A 17,901-nucleotide genomic window follows, 5' to 3' on the forward strand; every position below is an offset into this window, starting at 1 on the left:
GCGCATGTGCCGAGAACCGGCTTTTCCCATCTTTGTGCGTGTGTATGTGTGTGTATATGTGTGTGTGTGTGTGTGTGTGTGTATGTGTGTGTATGTGTGTGTGTGTGTGTGTGTGTGTGTATATGTGTGTATGTGTGTGTATGTGTGTGTATGTGTGTGTGTGTGCGTGTGTGTGTGTGTATGTGTGTATATGTGTGTGTGTGTGTGTGTGTGTATGTGTGTGTGTGTGTATGTGTGTGTATGTGTGTGTATGTGTGTGTATGTGTGTGTATATGTGTGTGTGTGTGTGTGCGTGTGTATGTGTGTGTATATGTGTGTGTGTGTGTATGTGTGTGTATGTGTGTGTGTGTGTGTGTCAACATTTTGTTCGAGAGATTCTACGCATCCCCGGGAGAAGGACATCCGTGTGGCAGAGCTCATGCCCAGTGAATGCTCTTCAAACGTTTATGCCTGGTAAAAGCAGGCGCATAGCTTACTTTTACCAATGTAACACTTTTAAAACACAGAAAAATTAAATTTAATCATTCATTTTTATATTAAAAACTCTGTCCATGAAGGTAAGTTTATTTTCAACCGTATGAAAACACATTGAAAAAAATTTCCCCCCCAAATATTTTTGTCTAAAACATTTAATTACATTTAATTTTAATTGATTTTAAATATGTGAGGTGTTTTTTTTAATTTATTGTGCTGTGTTTCTTGTTTTAGTGGGGGTATTCTCATTGATAATAATGGGAGCTCATACAACCGTAGTTCCCATTTTTATCAATGAGAATACTAGATTGTGATTGGTGGTTCAGGCCCACATGATTCCAGCAGATGCGTTCGTATGTGGAAGGCGCAGCAAATGAAGGCCTCCGACCGAAATCCTATGACTCTCCGGGACCAACAGGTAGTTTTATAGATTTTTTTCAGGTCAGAGGCGTTCATATGAAGGAAGCCTCCAACCGTAATTTTCAGCCCAATGTCTTTTCACGTGTGCTTGCTCACTCTCTCTGAAGGCAGACAGACCAAACATTTGGTGAGATGAAGTCTGGTGTTAATTGATAAGTTGCTTTTTTCCCTAGCGTAAGGTGAACATACCAAAAAACAGTTATGACCAGACCCACTTCATTCAATCAGTACAACTTATCTTCATGTAATAATACAAAATAATGAATTTACCACGCTTCTCCACATCAGTGGGTCATCTTACGTGACTTAAACAAGATAATTACTAATTATTCTCTCCTGCACTCCAACATTCTCTCAACCCTTTTGCCCCGACTCCTTCATAGAATTCTGTTTCAACAAACTTTATTTTCTGTGCTTTATTTCTCGCTATTCATAACCAGAGGAGGGATCAAAGACTTTCCAAATCAATAGGTGTGAGTTGCGGTCTAATGAATTGTTTCTTTTTTACAGTCTATGAGGAAATAACATCAATGGTTATTCATTTGTAGCTTGACTATCTGTCATCTAAGAAGCCATTTTTAAAAAAGAACTTGTGTTACCATAACATCAACCTGGATTGATATTATGCCTTTTACAGACAAAAATTCATGGTAGATTTACAGAGGGAAAGGAAAAGTAACAGAACCAGCAAGGAAGAGTTAGTGCAGGTAATACATAAAGAAAACTTCCAACTAGTTACATATTTTGATATTCAAATTCTACAATAGTTCTCGGAGAAAAAATGACAAAAAAGATTAGATATTTGGCCTTCATCCTTTCTAAAGCAAATTAGTCTTTATAGGTAATTTGTACAAGAACCTATGAATAGGAAAGAACTTTAAAAACCTTCCTAGCCAAATGTAATGCTTCAACAGATCCTACAAAGCCCCAAAATCCATGTAAAGGTTCCTGGATGTGACACTAATGAGTTACTTACTGGTGACAGCTACATGGCGGTTAGCCTTTCCTTCGTCAATAACATCCATTACCTCTTCAGGACTAGAGACAAACCTCTCCGTACAGCCCTTTTGGAAAGTTTACAAAAAAAAGTTATTGGAACGTTTCCAAAGACTTGCAAAAACACAATAGTCAGACATTCTACCTCAGGTTAGCAATGCACAGCACTAATAAAGCAAGCAACGATGATTTTTAAAACTTTTTTTTGCACAAGCAAATAATTTTGTGTGGGTGCTGTTATTTTTTGACTCCCGTTAGAAATAATTTCGCTCTGTAGCGAATTCATAATTGTGCACTCCCTCAAATATCTCCCTAACTCTCTCTTAAATCTTTCCACATTATCTGCATCCCTGAGTATCTTGTTCAGGAAGTTGGCAAGTAGCATGCTAATGAGGGGAGATGAGGAGTAATTCTTTCATACAACAAGTTGTTATGCTCGTGAATGCACTGCCTAAAAGGGTGGTAGAAGGAAATTCAATAGTAACTTTCAAAAGGGAATTAGATATATACTTGAAAAGGAAAAATTGGCAGGACTATGGGGAAAGAGCAGGGGAGTGGCACTAATTGGATAGCTCTTTCAAAGAGTCGACACATGGGTACAGTAGCATAGTGGTTATGTTACTGGACTAGTAATCCAGAGTCCTGGACTAATGATCTGCAATAGGAATTCAAATCCCACCATGGCAGCTGAAGAATTTAAATTCAGTTTATTAAATGTTTAAACATCTGGAATTTAAAGCTAGTATCAGTGATGGTGACCCTGAAACTACTGGATTTTTGTAAAAACCCATCTCATTCACTAATTTCTTTTAGGTGGGAAGGAATTCTGCCGCCCGTACCAGGCCTGGTCTATATGTGACTCTAGGTCCACAGCAATATGGTTGTGCCCTCTGAAATAGACTAGCAAGTCACTCAGTTGTACAAGACAGCTCACCACCACCTTCTAGAGGGTAATTAGGGGTGGGCAATAAATGCAGGCCTTGCCAGAGATACCCACATCTCATGAACGAATAATTTTAAAAAAGATGGGCCAAATGGCATCCTTTTGTGCTGTAAGATTCCTTGTGTTGTCTCATTTTCAGTCCGTATGATGTGAGCATGAGCTTGTGTACATCATCATGCAAACCATGCACATGTTCTGGGGTTCCGAAATTAGTTTGATGTTGTTTAAACTTTCATGAAATCTGAGCAGCAGTATAGCATGTGACCACTGAGCACATGAATGCAGGTCTACCTCAGATTTATTTGATTAACATAACTGCAGCATATAATACTCTCTGTGAAACCCTTGGATTGGTTTGCCACCATTACTTCAGTCTTCAAAAATTGCTGAACTATTGAGGCAATAACTAAATCTAGTTGACCGCAGGCTATGTTTATAGCAGTTAGAATTTGTGGCCTTAAAACTAGCTTAAACGCAGCTCTGTCTTTGCAACAGAATAATAGATTGTGCAGTCAATGGCATACCACTCCATTAATTATAATCAGTTTCTCATTCAAATCACCGTGAGCAATGCCATAGGAGATTCTCCACTTTCATAATAAAATCTGCACGCACTTATTAGAAACATAGAAACATAGAAAATAAGTGCAGGAGTAGGCCATTCGGCCCTTCGAGCCTGCACCGCCATTCAATGAGTTCATGGCTGAACATGCAACTTCAGTACCCCATTCCTGCTTTCTCGCCATACCCCTTGATCCCCCTAGTAGTAAGGACTACATCTAACTCCTTTTTGAATATATTTAGTGAATTGGCCTCAACAACTTTCTGTGGTAGACAATTCCACAAGTTCACCACTCTCTGGGTGAAGAAGTTTCTCCTCATCTCGGTCCTAAATGGCTTACCCCTTATCCTTAGACTGTGACCCCTGGTTCTGGACTTCCCCAACATTGGGAACATTCTTCCTGCATCTAACCTGTCTAAACCCGTCAGAATTTTAAACGTTTCTATGAGATTCCCTCTCATTCTTCTGAACTCCAATGAATACAAGCCCAGTTGATCTAGTCTTTCTTGATATGTCAGTCCCGCCATCCCGGGATTCAGTCTGGTGAACCTTCGCTGCACTCCCTCAATAGCAAGAATGTCCTTCCTCAAGTTAGGAGACCAAAACTGTACACAATACTCCAGGTGTAGCCTCACCAAGGCCCTGTACAACTGTAGTAACACCTCCCTGCCCCTGTACTCAAATCCCCTCACCAAGAAGGCCAACATGCCATTTGCTTTCTTAACCGCCTGCTGTACCTGCATGCCAACCTTCAATGACTGATGTACCATGACACCCAGGCCTTGTTGCACCTCCCCTTTTCCTAATCTGTCACCATTCAGATAATAGTCTGTCTCTCTGTTTTTACCACCAAAGTGGATAACCACACATTTATCCACATTATACTTCATCTACCATGCATTTGCGCACTCACCTAACCTATCCAAGTCACTCTGCAGCCTCATAGCATCCTCCTCGCAGCTCACACTGCCACCCAACTTAGTGTCATCCGCAAATTTGGAGATACTACATTTAATCCCCTCGTCTAAATCATTAATGTACAATGTAAACAACTGGGGCCCCAGCACAGAACCTTGCGGTACCCCACTATGTCACTGCCTGCCATTCTGAAAAGTACCCATTTACTCCTACTCTTTGCTTCCTGTCTGCCAACCAGTTCTCAATCCACGTCAGCACACTACCCACAATCCCATGTGCTTTAACTTTGCACATTAATCTCGTGTGGGACCTTGTCGAAAGCCTTCTGAAAGTCCAAATACTCCGCATCAACTGGTTCTCCCTTGTCCACTCTACTGGAAACATCCTCAAAAAATTCCAGAAGATTTGTCAAGCATAATTTCCCTTTCACAAATCCATGCTGACTTGGACCTATCATGTCACCTCTTTCCAAATGCACTGATATGACATCCTTAATAATTGATTCCATCATTTTACCCACTACCAATGTCAGGCTGACCGGTCTATAATTCCCTGTTTTCTCTCTCCCTCCTTTTTTAAAAAGTGGGGTTACATTGGCTACCCTCCACTCCAGAGGAACTGATCCAGAGTCTATGGAATGTTGGAAAATGACTGTCAATGCATCCGCTATTTCCATGGCCACCTCCTTAAGTACTCTGGGATGCAGACCATCAGGCCCTGGGGATTTATCGGCCTTCAATCCCATCAATTTCCCCAACACAATTTCCCGACTAATAAGGATTTCCCTCAGTTCCTCCTTCTTACACACAATGTTCTGTGTGACACATTGGATACAGAATTTACTCTGTTTGTGAGTGGTACCCACTTGTGCTTAGAATACTTAAGATCTTATTCGATCTAGCTCTTTCAAATGGCATTTGAACTCTTTCCTGTGAGCAATCTTTAGTTTTGCTTCAGTATTGAATGCACTTTGCAATAATGATCTTCTGTCAAATTATGAATGGCGATATATGGAGTCAATGAAGTGCGTTTCTCCAAGTTTTTCTTGCTGATGGGATGGGAAATTAGCTCAGCAATTTTTAAGTGCTACTCTATTCCATCAATTATTAAAATTTGAATCTTTACACTTTTTTATTCTGTTCCCATTGCAAAGGAGCCCATACATTTGGCTTATGCTTGGTACATTCTTGGATCCTTTTGGAAAAGCCGAAAACTTTGGGATATGATGGACCTGAAATACTATCCTACCATTCTTTGCCACATTGATCTTACACAATTTTATTGTTTTTCTCCATTCCATGAACCACTGAATCGCTCAATGGGTTCAGTCTGCAACCAATAATAATTGGTGTCGTAAGAGTGTGGTGACCATTTATTCACAATATTGTCCGTGGGGACACTCAACAACTTTGTAGATGAAGCCTATAATTCAATTATCACGGTCGCTTAAGGTGAATGTTTAGCAACAAGAACTTGGTTTGAGATGTTGTCAAAAGTTCACCCAACCATTATATGTAACTTATGGTTTTCTAAATTGATATACTTGAATATTTCTAACACATGCCATTAATGAGGTGTTAGTGATATAACATCTAACAGAAGATGTTTTACATTTTTGCATAATTGAGACTGCAGGCAGGACTATATTGGCTATGTTGTGGTAGAATATAGTTACTTAGGGTTTGTGAATGAGGGATCTGGATAGGTTGAGAAGGTGGCTGATGAGTAGCAAATGGCATTTAATGTATTTAAATGCAAGGTAATGACACTAGGGAAGGGAAATAAAGAATGGGATTTAATCTACATGGCTCTAGGCTATAGGACAAAAGACAACAGATGGACCTGAAGGTATTGGTGGCTAGCTCATTGAATCCAGTAGTCCAGCAAGTGGTTGCAGTAAGGATAGCTAATGGGGATCTTGGGATCTAGCACAATTTTATTGGTTTTCTCCATTCTCCATTCCATGAACCAATGAATCGCTCAATGGATTAAGTCTGCAGCCAATAATAATCCCAGTAGGTGATAATGGGTCAATTGTTACTCCCAGGTGGGAAGACGGTCTAGTGAGCAGTTGGCACGTCCAAGAGTGGTAGCTGGAAAGCTTGGCCAATTTGAACGGATGCCTTGGCTTTTTTGCAATTATCTTAAATCGGGTCCTCTGTTTACCGACCCTCTCACCAGTGGAAATAATAAGAATTTTGTGCAGAAAGCTTAGAACAACAGCTACAAAAAAAAACATTTTCGATACATTTCACTGCTGAGATGCAGTATTAGGCATTCATTTGATATCCTGGAAGCGGGTGGGATTGGACTTACACTGTCACTGTAAACTGAAAAGAAGCGCGAAACCTCATCCCTTTACTTTAAAATCTCCTCCTCTCCCTGTAGTCAGGTTGTCATTACTTTGCAACACTGTTAAGTAAACACGGTAGTATGCCTGTAGTGTCCAATGTAATGTGTTATGTTAAGTATTGAACTAACAAAAGTTTAATTTATAACGTGTCATAGTCTTACAGAGTTCAAGCAGATTGCTAACTATAGTAGACTAACATTGATTCTGTTTACAAGACATTGTTACAAGTTAATCTACATGTGGTTTACCCCGCTAGACGTTTCAGGATCAGCCATACTCTTATGATTTACTTGCAAAAAAAAAATGTAAATTTTCAGTTTAAAATGTTCTAGAGTTTCATATTGTACCCATGTAAATCTAAGTTAGTGACAGCAATTGATCTTTGCAATGATACAACCTTAACGTGAAACTCTTTGATCATTCATTGAACAAAGTCAAAATAAGGCTGCCATTCCCCATAGATCAAAAAGAGATTTTCCATCTCCAAAGTAGGTTGATTGACTTATTACACGTTACATTGCATTGATGCACGAAGGAATCGCACTGTTACACTGAAGTTTGTAAAACATAAATAGAAATAAATCTTACCTTAACAAATGGTACTCTGTTTTTATCCTCGTGTACTGAAAGGTTGGTTTTTGAAACTGTAAAATGAAATGATGTCTGTGAACAATTTATAAAGTAATTGTGTTTATACCTTAACCAGCTGGTATTGCATTAAGGTGACCATTTGATATGGAGGACTTCTGGTCACATGTTCTGATGCTTCTTTTATTAAGTAGAATATCAATTCAAATTCATGCAATTTATGAATAAAAGATATTACTAAATAAATCTTTGTAATGGAACAATCCCAGTATAAAGCACACAATATCATTATAATTGAGATGTATGGAAAGAAGTGCCATAAATCAACTAAGCATTCTCTTAAATAAGGTAGTCACTGTGGAAAGTAAAACTGGACAGTGCGTAAAACAGGCCATCGATCCGAGCGTATCAGTTTCCCACCAGGTGAGTTGGGTTAAGATGACCACCCTCCCTTCCCTCCGACTTCTTCATAGCAATATGGCAACATCTGAAAACTGTGATGATATGCCTATGCTATCCTATGTGCAAATTATTTATAGAATTGGGGAAAAAAGAAGTCCCAGCACAGATCCATGGTGCAGTATCACTAATGTGATTATGTTCCCTTTAATATCTAGTGCCTTAATTTATGTGACAAGTTTCATGTGGCATCTTACCAAATGCCTCCTGAAAATCCATTTCTACAACATTCACCAAATTCCCTTTATATTCTCTATGGTCTTGCCCCCCAAAAAATCAATGGAATTAGTCAAGCATGTCCTGCATTTTACAAATCCTTGATGACTGTCTCTGATTAGTCCATGCCCTTCCAAGCATTAACCAAGTTCACTCTACATTACGGACTCTAGAGGACTGAGATTCCTCACACTATTGAATGCTCCATTAGATTTCTGAAGCAGTGCATGAAGTTCACCCAGTGCCCTAGGAAATATTCTTCCCTCAACCATCATCATCATCCTCCCTTACTGCTGTTTGTGGGATCTTGCTCTGTGTAAAAATGGTTGATGTGTTTGCCTATCATCAGAATCACTGCACTTCACCGTACTTGACGCACAGAGATGTTTAAGAGAGGTGATAAGATGCTATATAAATGCAACGCCTTCTTATTCCGTTTTTTGCTTGTTTTAGCAAAGCACTAAACAAGGGCATGCTGTGCCTTAAAAATAGGAACATTTTCTTACCATCTAACAAGTCCCGAATCTTGTCCAAGTAGATCTCAAAGTAGGAAACCTATAACAAAACACAAGATACTTTAATAAGATCATAATCTCAAATAAATCTCATTTATTTTTAAACGGGGTAAATTTGGCGACCAATAAATCTCTACAATCATAAGAAAGATCAGATTTTTTTTTATATCTATATCTGCAATGTGATGAAATGTGACCAGTCCTGTTAAATTTGCTGACTGCCATCTTGCTTTCATCAAGGACACATCTTTCTGTTTATTGCATACAATGTCACTTCAAAAGAAGTTATTGCTGTGCAAATACATTTTGAGTACATAGTAGAAATTACTTGACATAAATTGCTTGCTTTTTTCTAAAATCTACCAAATCAAAAGTGATTGGTAACACAGGTTGGGTTTGGGAAGCTATAGTGTGAATTTACTAAACTTAGTTCATCGATGGAGGAGAACATCCTCTTATAGTCCAGTTTTCAACTTCAAAGTATTTGAATTAGTATTCCAGGTGGTGTGCTGTCCGTTCTATCCTGTAACACTGGTTGCGTGTATTGTCGCAGAGCTCCACAAGCCATTTATAACATTACACTATACTAATTGGTATGTGAGGCAAAAGTACAAGCTAAAAGTTCACTAACAGCACTTACTGCTGCATTGTTGATTAATACTGCTGATCTGTCCATTGTAATAAACCTGCTCTCGTCTCTGATCTCCATTTTGAAATTTGGTCAAGGGAGGTCAGCTTGTGCCTTGGCTTTAGCAGTTTCAAAATTGTGTAAATATTTTTCTTCTAATTTGAAATGGGACAATAACTCTGCTAAGTAGCACACTGCATTTTTCATTTATTACATTAACTAGATCAGAGCAGACCAATATTAATTTTGTCAGCGCTTTCATCTCTCAAAAGGTTCAGCTCCCAATGAATGCTCAACATATTTTGCTACTTTTTGACCATTTTTCCACAGAAAGGACATTAAAAAAGTTACACTTAAATGTTGTGTTTTAAAGCATAGTGTGTTCACACAAGCTTAAAATAGCACAGAGAGGATAAATGGTTAAAACAAAAGCAAAATATTGTGGATGCTGGAATCTGGAATAAAAACAGAAAATGCTGGAAATCTCAGCATCTGTGGAGAAGAAGCAGAGCTAACGTTTCGGGTCAATGACCCTTCGTCAGAACTGGAGAAAATGCTGTTTTTCCCATAGACTAATAATAATAATAAATGAGTCAACCTGTCGCAGTAATTGTTAAACACCTCACACCCATTGTGTTAGAAAACCCCTGATCTTTTGTGGTTGTGAACCGAGGAAGATTAAAACTGAGAGACAGAAGAACAGGAAAACAGTCAGGTCTAGCCAAAGTTGTGAGGTCAGTCAGTTTAAAGAAACTCAGAAACTCAGAACGCTGCAAGTCAGTCAGCCCCAGAAACGGCCACAAGAACATTAGAATACAGAGGAGCAGGTAGAACTAATTTTAAGCAAAGACAAGTTGTATTGATTGAATTAAGTGAATCTGTTCATAACTGTTGTTCCAGATGCTTATTTGTTGTGAAATAAAGTAGTTCAACAATTTGAATCTTGCTTCATCTCATCAAGTGCTTGGTTGGTCTGCATTGAGAGAGATTGATGCAGCGCACACACAAACAACACACATATCCAGCTTAGATCATAAGAAGGTTCTGTTGTTACACCCCTGGGTTACATTATTGTGTAGTTAGATACTGGGCAGTACAGATGCACCCCTAAGAGTAAGATGCTCAGGCCACTTACGGGAGCGACAAGTACCAATGTATAGAATCATGGAATGGTTACGGCACAGAAGGCGGCCATTCGGCCTGTCGGGCTCGTGCCAGCTCTCTGTAAGAGCACTTCAACTAGTCCCACTCCCCCGCCCTTTCCCCATAGCCCTGTAAATCTTTTTCTTTCAGGTACTTGTCCAATTCCCTTTTGAAAGCTGTGATTGAATTTACTTCCACCACCCTTTCCAGTGCATTCCAGATCCTAACCACTCGCTGCATATAAAACTACTCGAGTAGTTGAGAAAATATTGAAGGCAAGATTGTAACAATGCTATTTAAGTTTACATTAGACAGCCATAAAGTGGGATGCTAAAATCCATGGAATTTACATCAACTCTGATTATATGATGTACAAGAAGAAGTGATGGCCTTAATCGCACATTTGCAGTTGAATGCGGACTGAATTATAAATTCACTTGCGTTTCTCAGATCATGAGCTTTTTTAAGCAAACTAGATAAAGAATAAGACCTATATTATAAGAAGGTTTCCCAAATTAGTACAGGGCATTAAACACCATCTCATGTGCTGACTTGCCTTTGTTCACAATGTTCTTATTTCCTTCAACAGTTTGAGCATCTGCATGTTCAGTGGCACTCAAAGGTACCATAGTAAATGAAGAACTTAGTGGGTGGAACTTGCATAAACAAAGCTGCTGGTCCATTGAAGGAGGAAGTGAGGAGAAACTCACGTCACTAAGTAACAAGAGCAATTCCAAAAAATGCATATCGTTCTTGGGATCTGCACTAGCTTCAGCTACTGCCCTGTTCAGAGTGCTGGAAAACTACTCTAAGTTGCTATTTTCATACTCAATTAATGTCATAACAAGCACAAATTCACACACAAACATGGCAAAAGAGACAAAAGAAACTACTCAACAGACCACTACACAGGATGCCAAGTCATGGTTACCGAGGAACTGACTTTTCTTGAAGAAGCTGCTTCACATTTACCTTAATATGGAATTCTAGATTCTCATCCATGGAGTAGATGTGATCGAAGATGTCATGCGCTATTCTCGGAATAATGCCCATCAGCTGATGATTATGAAGCTTTCCCTGTGGACATAAATTTCAACAAAATAAAATTGCTTTATACAGTTGAGACACATTGCAAACAGTGCAGTTATTTACTGAAGAGAAGGTCATTTTCCTGTCACTGCATATTAAACCAAATTAGGTTCAGCTCCAGAACACCGCACCATCTAAACCGCACCATCTAAGTTTGAAGGACTGTGGAACATGTTTACATTGCAAAAACATAAGCCAACCAGACGGCTTTCAACAAAAATCCATCTGGCCTTCAATAAAGATAACTATTTCCTCAACACGCAACAATTCTGTGTCTGAAATTGACTTTTGAAATGACTGAGGGGGAGAAAGCAGCACACAAGAACTGCTCCAGGAACGCTGAGAATAACGTGCCTGCAAAGGATGGCATGAAGCGGAAAAAGTAGAGGAAGGAGATTAACTCCATCTCTGTCCACAAGGTTCACCCTGACACCGGTATCTCCTCCAAGGCCACGAGCTTCATGAACTCCTGTGTGAACAATAATTTCAAGCGCATTGTTCTTATTTCCATCAACAGTTTGAGCATCACTGTCCACATGAAGGCATTGCATGTACAGTGGCACTCAAAGCTAGCATAGTAAATGAAGAACTTACTAGGTGGAACTTGCTTTATCTGGTTGCAAACACAAAGCTGCTGGTCCATTGAAGGAGGAGGTGAGGAGAAACTAAGCAAAAAGAGCAATTCTAACAATGCATATGGTTCTTGGCTTCCTGGCTGGCCCATTACTACAAGCGCCACACCATCAGCTCCTGGGGAGAACCAGATCACCTTGCGCTGGCTGCTGCCTGAGGAGCTGGCCAAGCACGCCGTGTCGGAAAAAAACAAAGGTGGTGACCAAATGCACCTGCTCCAAGTAAAACTCCACAATATACTAAAAAAACACAAAACGGAACTTCATTTGCTATTTGTAGTGAAATTGTTAACATGTTCACAAAGAATGCATTTATAATTTTGGCACACAAAAGTCATCCGCTTTAACATCTAGCCCAAAAGCAAACTTACTTATTATTGTCATCTATTAAACAAAACCACAGAATCTGAAGCAAACTGATTCAGGAATGCAGCAACACCAGGTAAAGGGACAGATATTCCATTGGTGCATGAGAAAATGGACTGCAGTAATCAAAAACTGCTTATTGGCCAGAATGTTAGAAGGATGGAACAACTTCACTTCGATAACACAGTCAAGAAATTAAAATCTGCTCAATCTGTTGCTGATGGGTAACTTCTAGTTCAATGGAGCCTGCTCATTATGTATTTGGAAAAACGGCAAGCTTTTTGGAACAGGAAACAGCCACTTAGCTCAATGAGCCTTTCCTTTTTTAGCCATCTCAACCTTGCTTTCCCACGTCTTTCATAATATCCTGCAGCCCCTTCTCTCAAAATGATATCAGGTGGTCTCTTGAACCCGTTTATATACTAATCGCATCAATGGTTTTCTTAGAACCTTTGACCATATGTATATTACCCTGGTTGTGAAATAGTTCTGTCTGAATTCCCATTTGCTCTTAACAATTGAATTCAATCCACATGCTTTTGAATATTTTGACAGAGTGCTGAAATTGTCTGGATCAGCTTTATCATTTCCATTCATAAATTTGAGAGTATCTATTCAGTCATCTCAAAGTCCTTTCTTTTCCACAAAAGAATAAGCACAGCTTTCTCAAACTATCCTCGGAATTTGGATTTATAAAAACAGATAGGGTGGATATTCCTGAAGTAGGTGCAGGTCAGAAAGGGCAATGGTAATGAGGATGGAAGGGGCATTCCTATCCTGCTGCCTGAGTTCCCTGTTGGTCTATTTGCAGAGGCACCCGAACAACATTGGGCAGAGGTCTGTGGGGGCTTAGGGGGCAGGCCAAAGACTTGAACACTACAATAAAGCAACTTAACGTTCACCCAGAACTTTCGGTTTGCTGACCCACATCAGCAGCTCCGAGTCCCAAGATGCAGCTGATGACCCAGTGACCTTCGGCTATATTTAATTTTCCTGCACTTCGCTAGGTCCTGCCAGAGGGAGAGTCTGTGCTGGGGCTGCCCCTGGGCCATGTAAATAGTGCAATGCCGCTGTCTAGCACTGGTGTGGAGGAGGGAGGGCAGAAAAATCTGCCCAACTATCTTTGCCGCCCTTCGCAGGTCAATATCATTCAAATAGTATGTGGCCAAAACTGCAAACAGTGCACCAGATGGAGTCTAACTATTGCTTCATACAGTAATATAATCTCCTCGTTTAAAGTGTATTCTAACCTTCTGATAATGCACCTACTTGTCTTTTTCACTGCAGTTATACACTGGGATAATGGTGATGATGATTCTTCCACACTAACTCACAAATTATTGTCCTGATCAGTACACTGCACACTGCATCATTAATTTTCATTTCTCTGGGAGAAAAAAGTAATCCAAGGCCTTGTTTACATAAAGCAGCTGTAGATATGGCTTGGGGCCAAATCAGTAGGGGAGCAGAAAAAGCACTTCACGAGTAGTCCATGAATAGCAATTGGGAGATGTAACATTAATCTTTCCCTTCGCAGACATTGTGGTCAATTGCGGAAGCCCTACCAGGGTCTTGGCTGAAGGCATTTAATGTAATGCAGACTAAGGACCAAAGCTCTGGCCTGTGTGGTTTAGTAGCACACCACATATCAATTTACTTACTGAATCACTGAGCGAACCAATGCTAATGCATCTCCTTAGAGAAAAAAATACATTGCCTTCTGGCAGGCATGTTAAGGCAAGCTGCATAATAACAAAGAGCAAACAATGGCAGATACTGCTTGATCACCCCACAGGGATGCCAGGAGTACAGCATAAATTATGTCCAAATACTTTCTAATCAACAACCCAGATTATTTATCTCTTTGTATTTTCCCCTGAACCAGAAATGTAAAATTCTTCACATTTGCCAATCAATATCTAAACAATATCTACAACCATGTAAAGCAAATATTCTTCGAAAAGCTTCCCTTTCTTTCTGAGAGTGCTTAATATTTCCTTATTACACTCATTCGATTGTTTTACATTAAACACAGCATAAAGATTACTTAATAACCTTGGCATGAACAAGACTGATGGAAAATCATTTTGGGGGATTATTTCCTGAACAAAGGTGCAAGAAACCCGTTAAGTACTGGAGCAATTAATGATGTAATTAATACCAAGCTGCCAAATTACAGAACTGTGCCATCTGCTCAGTTTCATCTATGAATTTATAAAAGGACAACAGGGACATGGACACGGTTAGCGTTAAATAAAACCTGATGGTTTCAAATCAGTCATGCATATAAGAAACAATTTTTTAAATATTTCAAACAATGAAGGAAGCATTAATACAAAATTAAATCCGAAGATGGATGGCGGAGAGCATCGGAGCCCTGAAGCATCACACAACGGAGAAGTAGGGTCTGGATTTGCATTTGCTGGGTGATTTCCCAACCTCAGCCATATTCCTGTGGGAAGGTGAAATGCTACTGAGAAGCTAGTTTCAGACTGACACTGCCAGAAACATGAAGCAAGTTACTTACCTGGGCCTGCCCACTGGCAATAGGGAGATTATGGGATTGGGGTGGGTGGGGTTGCAATATTCAAAATAAATAAACACACTTTTACATCATTGGTTTGGATCATGGAAGCAAGTTAATCAATTTAATCCATGAAAAATGCTCGATATTTTTATCGCAGAAAACCTGGTGGCCTCAACACCACTGAACCAACATGCAACAGAATCTTACAACCACACAAGAAGGAGTTGACACCTAGAGAATGCTCAAAAGGAATGCTCGAATAGTCCTGCTCAGAGTCTGGGATAAAACCAGCCCCATCTGCTGTGTATCTTAAGCAGGTCACACCACTCCTCCTTCTGCTTCATCAGCTGCAGAGAACGTGAGTGAAGAACATATTAAGAACATAAGAATTAGGATCAGGAGCAGGCCATATTGCTCTTTGAGCCTGCTCCGCCATTCAATAAGATTGTGACTGATCTTCGACCTTAACTCCACTTTCCCACTGTATAAATATATCCCTTGATACCCCTGCAGTCCAGGTTAGTCCGGCAGTCCCGACCCGACCTGGGTGGGATCAGGAGGAGGAGCAGCAGCAGCCAGCCACCAGAGGGAGCAGCGCGAGCAGGTAAGAGAGGGCGACAAAGGTGAACAGGGCGACTACATTCAACATCACAGAAAAGCAGGGAAGTGATTGGTTGGTAAGTGTTTCTCTCTCTTTTCTTGCTTTAAATTAAGGGCCTTAAATTATAGTCTGGGGTTAATAACTAAAAACTAAATCTAATTAATTAAATACATTAGAGATGGCAGGGCAGGCAATGTGTCACTGCTGCAACATGTGGGAGCTGGTGGACACCATTGAGGTCCACGGCGACCACATCTGCAGCAAGTGTCTGCAGCTCGAGGAACTTCAGCTCCACGTTGATGAGATGGAATCCGAGCTGCAGACACTATGACACATCAGGGAGGGGGAGAGTTACCTGGACGCCGCAATCCAGGAGCTAGTCACACCAATTAGATTAATTCATTCAAATACGATCCGTGGTCAGGGACAGGAGAGTGTGACTGCGAGTGAAGAAGGTATGGGGACTCAAGATAGAGTGATTGAGGAGTCTCAGCCCTTGCTCTTGTCCAACAGGTTCGAGGCTCTTACTCCCTGTATGGACGAGAGCAGGGACTGCAGGGAAGGATGAGCAAACTGACCACAGCACCATGGTACAGAGGGTCATTCAAGTGTGTGTGGGGTTGGGTTGGGGGGGGGGGGGGGGGGGAGTAAAAAGAAAGGTTGTAGTGGTAGGGGACAGTATCATTAGGGGGATAGATACAATTCTCTGCAGCCAAGAGCATGAGTCCCAAAGGCCTGCCTGGTGCCAGGGTTAAGGACAACTCTCTTCAGGGCTGGAGAGAAACTTGGAATGGGAGGGGGAAGATCCAGTTGTCGTGGTCCACGTGGGTACCAATGACATAGGTAGACCAAATAAAGAGGCTCTGCTGAGGGATTATGAACAGCTAGGGGCCAAATTAAAAAGCAGAACCACAAAGTTAATAATCTCTGGATTACTACCTGAGCCACAAGCAAATTTGCATCGGATAAATAAGATCAGAGAGTTAAACACATGGCTCAAAGACTGGTGTGGGAGAAATGGGTTTTGGTTCGTGGGACACTGGCACCAGTACCGGGATAAGGGAGCTGTTCCGATCGGATAGACTCCACTTAGACCGTGCTGGGACTAGGGTCCTGGTGAATCAAATAACTACAGCTGTAGAGAGGGCTTTAAACTAATTAGTGGGGGGGGGGATACAGGTGAGCGAAAATTTAAAAAGTTAAAGAATAAGGAGAAGGCAATAGAGCAGGGTAGCACTGGGAGAAATGAAAACCAGAGTGTGACAGGAAGAGACAGAATGTATAACCATAAAGGTGAATCAGAACGTGGGGTCAAAGCAGGAAAAAACGGTAAAATAACAAATTTAAAAGCTCTTTATCTGAATGCACGCAGCATTCATAACAAAATAGATGAGTTGACGGCACAGATAGATGCAAATGGGTATGATCTGATAGCCATTACAGAGACGTGGTTGCAAGGTGACCAGGACTGGGAACTAAATATTCAGGGGTATTTGACAATTCGGAAGGACAGACAGAAAGGAAAAGGAGGTGGAGTAGCACTGTTAATAAAGGATGAGATCAGTGCGTTAGTGAGAAACAATATTGGTTCAGAAGATCAAGATGTTGAATCAGTTTGGGTGGAGATAATGAACAAGGGGGAAAAGTCGCTGGTGGGCGTAGTCTCTAGGCCCCCTAATAGTGGCTGCACTGTTGGGTGGAGTATAAATCAAGAAATAATGGAGACTTGTAAAAAAGGAACGGCAATAATCATGGATGATTTTAATCTTCATATTGATTAGACAAAGCAAATTGGCCAGGGTAGCCTTGAGGAAGAGTTCATAGAATGCATCTGGGATAGTTTCCTTGAACAGTACATAGCGAACCACCCAGGGAGCTGGCTATCTTAGATCTGCGACTGTATAATGAGACAAGATTAATAAACGATCTCCTAGTAAAGGATCCTCTCGGAATGAGTGACCATAACATGGTTGAATTTCAAATTCAATTCGATGGGTGAGAAAGTTGGATCTCAAACTAGGGTCCTAAGCTTAAATAAAGGAGACTACAAAGGTATGAAGGCAGAGTTGGCTAAAGTGGACTGGGAAAACAGATTAAAGTGTGGGACGGTTGATGAGCAGTGGCAGATATTTCATAATTCGCAACAAAAATATATCCCAATGAGAAGGAAAGACTGTAAGAGAAGGGATAACCATCCGTGGATAACTAAGGAAATAAGGGATGGTATCAAATTGAATACAAGGGCATACAATGTGGCCAAGACTAGTGGGAGGCCAGAGGATTGAGAAACTTTTAAAAGCCAGCAAAGAACGACTAAAAAAATAATAAAGAGAGGAAAGATAGATTATGAAAGTAAACTAGCACAAAATATAAAAACAGATAGTAAGAGATTCTACAGGTACATAAAAAGGAAAAGAGTGGCTAATGTTGGTCCCCTAGAGGATGAGGCTGGGGAATTGATAATGGGGGAC

At 40.5% G+C, this 17,901-nt stretch overlaps 1 protein-coding gene across 1 annotated transcript in view; it reads right to left on the reverse strand.

Moving 5' to 3' along the window:
* Positions 1-17,901, reverse strand: part of kif5c (kinesin family member 5C) — a 279,299-nt gene that overhangs the window by 109,258 nt on the left and 152,140 nt on the right. Inside the window, exons 4-7 of the mRNA XM_070874419.1 lie at positions 11,188-11,292; positions 8,436-8,484; positions 7,255-7,310; positions 1,871-1,958 (exon numbers count right to left, since the gene is read on the reverse strand). Coding sequence (XP_070730520.1) covers positions 1,871-1,958; positions 7,255-7,310; positions 8,436-8,484; positions 11,188-11,292 — 298 coding nt within the window. The remainder of the gene's footprint in view (positions 1-1,870; positions 1,959-7,254; positions 7,311-8,435; positions 8,485-11,187; positions 11,293-17,901) is intronic.

The sequence above is a fragment of the Pristiophorus japonicus genome, chromosome 3 (assembly GCF_044704955.1).
Source record: "Pristiophorus japonicus isolate sPriJap1 chromosome 3, sPriJap1.hap1, whole genome shotgun sequence".
NCBI classification, from domain to species: domain Eukaryota; kingdom Metazoa; phylum Chordata; class Chondrichthyes; family Pristiophoridae; genus Pristiophorus; species Pristiophorus japonicus.